The 8635-nt window shown below is 35.6% G+C and overlaps 1 protein-coding gene across 1 annotated transcript; it reads left to right on the forward strand.

The window, feature by feature from the left end:
- The first annotated feature begins 6027 nt into the window (after window positions 1-6027).
- On the forward strand, window positions 6028-7803 carry LOC123664614 (piggyBac transposable element-derived protein 4-like). The gene has a single exon (XM_045599132.1). It carries the CDS (start codon window positions 6028-6030, stop codon window positions 7801-7803), a length of 1776 nt encoding a protein of 591 aa, XP_045455088.1.
- The last annotated feature ends 832 nt before the right edge of the window (window positions 7804-8635 follow it).

Genomic DNA, 8635 nt, shown 5'->3' on the forward strand with positions numbered 1-8635 from the left:
GACGTTAATTTTTCTGTTTTTATATTACGACCTCAAACTTCAGAAATTGTAATTTGACTTTAAATACATGTAGCCACGTATTCATCATTACAGCCTATACAGTCCACTGCTGGACAGAGGCCTCCACAAGTTTACGCCAAAAATAACGTGAACTCATGTGTTTTGCCCATAGTCACCACGCTGGGCAGGCGGGTTGGTGACCGCAGTACTGGCTTTGTCGCACCGAAGACGCTGCTGCCCATCTTCGGCCTGTGTGTTTCAAAGGCAGCAGTTGGATGGTTATCCCGCCATCGGTCGGCTTTTTAAGTTCCAAGGTGGTTGTGGAACCTTGTTATCCCTTAGTCGCCTCTTACGACAACCACGGGAAGAGAGGGGGTGGCTAAATTCTATAGTGCCGTAGCCACACAGCACGTATTCTATTCATTAAAAATTCTATTTTGTATAAACTGTACTGATATTATAATTTACATGTTATTAATAAACTATGTGACATTGGCGAAATCATCTGTGCTCATTTGGCACTATTGAAAGCCATTAATCAAGACGAAGAAGAAGAAGAAGTTATTGATAAACTAAAGAAAAACAACTTTATTCTTTACAACAACAAAGCTACATAACATAAACATAGACTTTAAAAAATCACCTTGTCTGACAAATGTGTTACAGTTAACGTACGCAAAAATGTTTAAGTGTTCAGATAAATTTAACACAAAAGCAGTTATATTATTAACAACATTAGTAAAAGATAACGTAAAACTTCCTAACATAAGCTCGGCCGAAGTTTAATTCGTAAAGTTGCTACAAATGTGGCCGCAACTTTCTTAATTAGCGGAGTTCAAACCAAATATCAGGTCTCGTGGCAGTTTACATATGTAACATTTTATTTATTATATAGAGTCTAGTAGATACTTCTTATATCATAACTTTTACATACATTTCGAAGTAAAACTTCTTTATGCACGCTTGACTGGGGTAGCAAGCTGGTGATTGCGTGATGAGAGCGTTACGACAAGTGTGATCGGCCGAGGTGGAAGAAGCAAGAGAAAGAGGTGCAAACACATATTTTATTTCTCTCTTTCTCTCATAGCCAGTAACGTTTCGTATATATCTAAGACACAGTGCAGGCCTATTGGTAAAGGAGTTTTACTTCAGTCGTGTGGTCTAAAGCACACTTGTTTTTTTTTACCTAAAATTACTTTCCAATTTTATTTTTCTTCTAAATATGTTACTTAGTTAATCTGACAGGTTTTCAGATAAGTTTATTCATATGACTACAAATAAACTTACTTTCACCCCACTTGCTCGACCCCATATTTGATATTGATTTGACATAATGTGTTTTTTTTTTCCATTATCGTCTAACGAACGCCATCCCAATGGTCGATCTTGTGTCATATCTTTTTCACACAATCAATCTATCAATTACCATATAATTTAACTTTGTGTATTTATAGTACTATTTTGATTACGCTGACTTTCTCGATACTTAGATGAGTCAAATTAATAGAACCAAATAATATATTTTTAAAAATTATATGTTCTGGTTGCATTGTTACTGGAAACGTAGTACAAAATCATTATTGTTTTTATTGCTCTGTTTATCATATCATCATATTTTTTTCTTAACTTTAATTGAGATAATAAAATATGTATAATCATGCAAAACATTGTCCTCATGAAGTGGAACAAGGAGAAACAACCTTAATTAATATTCTATAATAGAATAGGATATCCCAACGCATATTGCGCAGTAAGCGTCAGTTGAAACGCTCATAATATACACAAAATGTGCCTTTTAATATCCCATACATTTCTTGTAAGTGAAGTAGAATTGACATTATGATCAAATTCCCCTGTTAATTAGGAAACTTGGCTACGAGGTGCCATCGAACTCAAGGCGCTCACTTTGAGCTGCGAAAGCAATTAACGGCCAAAAGGATTCGTCTTACTAAGAACGAATGAGAAATTTAACGGTTACAAAGACGAACGCTATTGAAATACTTCTAATAACTAGTTTTTGGTATGTTTCTTGAAAAGTACTTTTTTGTGAAGAAAGAAGATGAGGATGAAAGATGGTTAAACTGGGTATTTATTGTTTGATTTATATTTCATTAATCCTACATTTTTGAAGTGACTAGTCTTGATATAATGTTAATAATAAAATGTAGCCACGCCCTCTCTTCCCGTGGATGTCGTAAGAGGTGACTAAGGACAATACTATAATACTGTTCCACGACCACCTTGAAACTTAAAAAGCCGACCGATGGCGGGATAACTATCTAACTGCTGGCTTTGAAACACACAGGCCGAAGATTGGCAGCAGCGTCTTTGGTGCAACAAAGCCAGCCCTGCGGTCATTAACCCGCTTGCCCAGCGTGGTGACTATGGGCAAAACACAAGAGTTCACACCATTTTTGGCGCGAACTTGTGGAGACCTATGTCCAGGAGTGGACTGCGATAGGCTGAACTGACTGACTGATTGATGTTTAATGATTTCTTAGGTTTTTCTAGATATATCTTCAAGACCTACCCATTCCGTAGGTTATTGTTTTAAGAATAAATTAATAATGGTCGTTTTATGAGTTACAAAGTGTTCACTTGAGTTGAGTTTGTAACTTCATAAAAGCACTCCCAAAGGCTCTAATACTCTTGAAAGTAAATTCCAACTTCAATTAGTTTTGTTAAAGGATGTAGCAACGATTTGTTAGCTACAAACTTTGTATTTGATATTTGTATCAGGTGTTAACAATCGGTTAAGCATTCAGTTTCCAACTCAATAACATGTAATTATGAGAAGTTGGAATGGAACAGCGTATGTTTTGGCTTAAGGGGCAAAGACAGGGTATTTGACTGCAGTATACCATCACAAGATATATCCTATTTTATAGATTCCCTTCTATTTCCTAAAGTACCATTGAATACGCACAGATATTTAATACATCTAGAGTAAATGAAGAATAGCTATCGATATGATGACGTCCGACAACTCGCAGTAGTGTATTGGACCAAGCTCTGATCCATCTCTTTAAGAGGAGAAAAAGGCTTATACCCATTAGTGGCATATTACACTAACTATTGGCTATCATAAAAAGTCTCTCTGGTCAACCCTATATGTCCTAAAAACCCAAGGCTACGCTAACATTGCGATATTAAGAAAATGTTTTTATTACTTGTATTTAAAACTATATCATCATAATATCACTGAGAAAGCCGAGAATCCGATTATATAACTCGGTTTAAACTGAATTTTATCCAATATTTGGCTAGAGTTCTACTAATTGGCAAAGTTTGGCGACCACGTGCATGCCAGACGCAGCGGTCATAACTTCGGAACGCAAACTAAACTGCTTCCCGGGGAGGTTTTTGTACATTTTATTGCTAAATATGAGAAAACTTTTACATTTGCATGACAGTTTTTAATTGAGATAAATGATAGGAATATTTTACTACTATAATTTATATTCACTAATTGTCGATTTTTTTTTTTGTATACTTTTTAAGCATTTTTTTTTTGTCTCAAATTATACATGCAATTTTTTTTTATGTTTATTTTATGTGCTTCGTTTCTGGTTGTTTTTATGGGTCTACCCACCGTGGCTCGGAGACGGCGACGGAGATTTGTTGTTTAAATTTGGATTTATTTATTTTTTGACGAAATAAATGTATTTATCACCTAAACTATAGTAAGATTTAGTCTTCAGACTATTACAGTATTGTGTACGTCCAACTTGATCTGTATTTTCTTGGTGTTCCATAAATAAATAAATTAACATCTACAGTATCGACTTATGATCTGCCTTACCGTTCATTAACAGCTGATAAATGTTCAAATACGCCTTAATATCAACAAATCGTGACGAGGTCCTTGAAGAAAACTAATTGCAGTTGGAGTTTACTTTTAGAGTATCAGAACACTTGCGCGTGTTCTAATGAATTTACAATCTCATTGAACTTAAGCCGATACGCTGTGACTCATAAAACGACTTATCTTTGATCTGTACGTAAACCAATATACAATTACTCTAGAATTTTCTGGAAATCTTCAAATTAATATTCTGAAGATTCAAATGGTCAAAAAATTTCTTAAAATATATAACTGGCAGACTTCTTAAATGCATAATGATGTCATTAATAGTCGACATAATTTTATTATCGTCATCATCATTATCATCAACATTTCAGCCTATCACAGTCCACTGCTGGACATATGCCTCCACAAGTTTGCGCCAAAAATGGCGTGAACTCATGTGTATTGCGCATAGTCACCACGCTGTGCAGGCGGATTGGTGACCGCAGGGCTGGCTTTGTCGCACCGAAGGCGCTGCTATATTTTACCATCGTAAATGATGCTAATTCCCGGGGTGCATCCAATGTGCTTGTGTGGTATATTTTAGGGATTTTCAAACATTGAGAGCACAGATAACTTTTCTCTTAAGGCCTTAAACTTTTGATTACTACAGTTGGTTATTGTAACAGTTTACCTTTAGGCCACGGCGTCTTTCATTTTCTTATTGTATATACCACAAATTGAAACCAACAATTTTTGAAAAAAATGCTATATGTGATGCAAAAGCTGCTTCTTTCAGACAATAATAATACCTACTGTAAAAGTTAAGAAAAGAAGAATAGAAGGTCACTAAATGAGACATACAAAAATAATTTCCCTCATTGCCAAGTTAACAAACAATTAACCAGAGACTTTTAACTGAGGTAGGGCACAGCAGGAATTTCTTGCTCAAAATATGGAGCAGCCCGACTGGGGAAGTACCTCGACCTTACAGAAGATCACAGCTAAATAATACTGCTTTCAAGCAGTATTGTGTTCCTGTTGATGAGTAAGATGACCAGAGCTCCTGGGGTGGATTGGGGATTGGGTCGGCAACGCGCTTGCGATGCTTCTGGTGTTGCATGCGTCTATAAGTTACGGTAATCTCTTACCATCAGGTGAGCCGTACGCTTGTTTGCAGAACTAGTGATACAAAAAAAAAAAACCAAAAATTAGGGTGTTGACCCAGGATTTGACCAAAATCCCAAACATGTGGAAAATCTATCAATAACATTAGGCACTATAAGCTTCTTACTGAACATGTGAGAACAGTGAAGCGTAGGATCATACTACGTGTTCTAAAAGCAATTTCGCTATTCAACTAGAACAGTGTACTGTTACACAATATTTTTATTTAAAATTTAAGTATAACATTGGTTAAGAGAACAAGAAAACATTGGGTACAAGAAAAACACAATGACTTGATGTTTTTGCATCTTGCTCGTTTGCTTGGGCTAGGTTTTTTTTTTTTAGTTTTACGATCAAACCCGAAAAAAGAAAGGTTTTTATACTTCAGCTAAATTGGGAATTTTATATAAATATGCGGCCATTTTTCGTGTGATATCCGTTATCATTATGTTGAAATGTATAGGCTATTCAGAAGTAATACATATGTAAAAATATTTTTAATGAACAACATCCCCTTTTAGGCCTTAGATATGATCATATAAAGTCTAGTAAATTACACGATATATAAAACAAGATACGAATACCTAAGTCACCAAGAGCTATAGATATGATAAAAATGCAGTCTAAATAAAACAAATATTTTTCTGAATAATTGCAGTATACATATATAAAGGACTGGTAATGTAGTAACTAGTCAATAGCTGTTGATTTATATGATACAAACAGTAGTATTAAAAAATGCTAATAATTATTCTGTTAACCCTTAGGGTGCCTGGTGGGTCTGACAGACCCGCCACTTAAAATAATTGACAACATTTCTTCGAATTCGTATCCTAGCCGGATGCGCTCCTGAGTAGCTTCGCGATATAGACTAGCGGCCATTTTGCCACCACTTCCGCAGTCCGCAACGCGCATCCGTAGCAGTAACACGCATGTTTTGTACGCACGGGTCCGTGAGACCCGACCAGGCACACGACGTAACTTTTAATTGGTAAGTAATTATTTTCATTTTTTATGTTGTAATGTGTTTTTATTGTAAATTATTCATGTAAATAATATTATTGCAGATAAAAATGGCCAGACAAATCACTGATACTGAAATAAGACAACTTTTAGAATTAGATTTGGATGAAAATGAAAATGAGGATGTAGTTTTTGATGAAAGTGGTGCCGAGTCGGACCACGTGAGTATCCAACATGATTCAGATGATACCGAGAAAGAAGAGGATGAACACCCTATTGAACCAAATAATAGTGACAGCGATAACAGTGATGTTGAGATGTCTCAGCCATTGAGTAATTTTGCTCGCAGATCAATTTACAAAGGTAAAGATAACACAGTATGGTACCGTAATCCTCCGAGTTCTCGCGTCCGCACAAGAGCAGAAAATATTATAACGGGAATACCTGGAGTAAAACCTCATGCAAAAAATGCCCAACAAGAACTCGATTGCTTCCATCTGTTTGTCACCGAAAGTATGCTAAGTGAAATTCTAGAACATACTAACAGTAAGATTCGCAATGTGAGGAAGGGTATTAACAACACTTCGAATGAATATGCCTATTCAGACACCACATTAAGTGAACTAAAAGCAGTTATTGGTTTACTCTTCTTGGCTGGATTATTCAAATCTGGAAGACAAAACCTAAAAGATTTGTGGGCAAATGACGGAACAGGCATCGACATATTTCGAATAACGATGAGTTTGAGACGGTTTGTGTTCATTGTTAATTGTATGAGATTCGATAACTTGGACACGCGTGAAGAAAGATCAGCAATTGATAAGTTGGCACCTATCAGATATTTGTTTGAAGAGTTTGTGAGAATTTGCCAAGACGTCTATGTTCCATACGAAAATTTAACAATTGATGAAGAGCTGGTAGCTTTTCGTGGTAGATGTGGGTTTCGCCAGTACATACCCAGCAAGCCAGCCAAGTATGGAATCAAAATTATAGCCCTTGTTGATGCCCAAACGTACTATTCTCTGAAAATGGAGATATATGCAGGAGAACAGCCAGATGGTCCATATAAGGTAAGCAATAAGCCCCATGATATAGTTGATCGTATAGTACAGCCAATCTCTCAAACAGGAAGAAACGTAACGATGGACAACTGGTTTACGAGCCATCCCACGTTTGAATACCTACTGAAAAATCATAAATTGACGGCTGTGGGAACAATGAAGAGAAACAAAGCTTGTATTCCACCAAAGTTTCAAGAAAAACGTGACGTGAACACCACACTTTTTGGGTTTCAAAAGGATATGACAATTCTATCGTATATTCCAAAACGAAATAAGAATGTTTTCATGCTGTCGTCATACCACCACGATTGCGAGATAGATCTTGAAACAGGTGATCAACAAAAACCTGCAATTATAACCTTCTACAACCAAACAAAAAGTGGCGTAGATAACGTGGACAAACTGATACGTACATACGATGTATCTCGAAACTCGAAAAGATGGCCACTGACAATTTTTTTCTGGATTCTCAACACCGCTGGAATAAACGCGAAAATTGTTCACATGTTGAAAAATCCTGGTGCAATTGCAAGTAGAAGACAATTTATAAAAAAATTAGGCATTGCATTGACGGCTCCACATCAGGCTGAACGACTTAATAATATGCGTCTGTCAACTACCCTACGTAAGAGAATTGGCTCTCATATAGGTGAACCCTCCGAGCCAACACCCAAAAGACCTGATTCATACATAAAAAAGCGTTGCTATTTATGTCCGAGCAAAAAAAATCGCAAGTCTAAGTACACTTGTGCCTCTTGCACAAGTCACATTTGCCTGGAACACGCGAATTTTATATGCGAAAATTGTCGCACAAATACTGAGTAGTTAGGAGCAATATTCTTTTTTGTATCCAAAGATAAATAGTCTGTAAGTTGATTAATCTGTGTTAAACTATTTTAATATATTAACCTTTTCAATATTGACCAAAAAAATTTGATATTGTTGATTTAAACTTAAAGAGTTGATTTTTGTTACATAAAATTAGAGGTTTATTCTTTTAGTTAATAAAATTTTGTAAAACAAATTCTGTTTTATTTTTTTTATTTTATCATATAAAGCAATATTCAGAATTAACAAATACTGGTTATTTCACTTTTTCAAATTTTGAATAACATAAAAAACAAAGATATTGTTTACGGGTATGATAGACCCACCAGGCACGCCATGTGATTTTTGCCCACCAGGCACCCCAAGGGTTAATGCAACACACATGATTTCACGCCATTTTTAGCGTGAACTTGTATACCTATGTCCAGCAGTGGACTGCGATAGGCTGAATTGATAATAAATATTGCAATAAAATACTAAACCTTATATTACTAATTAACCACTTATTAGATTATATAATACTTACTAATATAAAATCCATAACTACAACAGTGTCTTACCATAATTAATACAATATTGTAAGGTATAATGTTTCAGATTACGCAGAGTTGTTTATCTACTTAACTCGCTTACGATGCTTAAGTGATTCATAGTAATATACATATGATCTAAGTTATTAACGAAAGACTTTATGTCTGATAACAATCTATATAGGTATCTTGTACATAAGGGATGTCAAAGATCCGGCCCGCGATCGCAATGTATCACAGAAAGAAGAATCATGACTTCACTCGATTTCTCTACGGAAGTTTTAAAATGTGCACACTAC

This window comes from Melitaea cinxia, chromosome 22 (assembly GCF_905220565.1).
Source record: "Melitaea cinxia chromosome 22, ilMelCinx1.1, whole genome shotgun sequence".
Taxonomy (NCBI): domain Eukaryota; kingdom Metazoa; phylum Arthropoda; class Insecta; order Lepidoptera; family Nymphalidae; genus Melitaea; species Melitaea cinxia.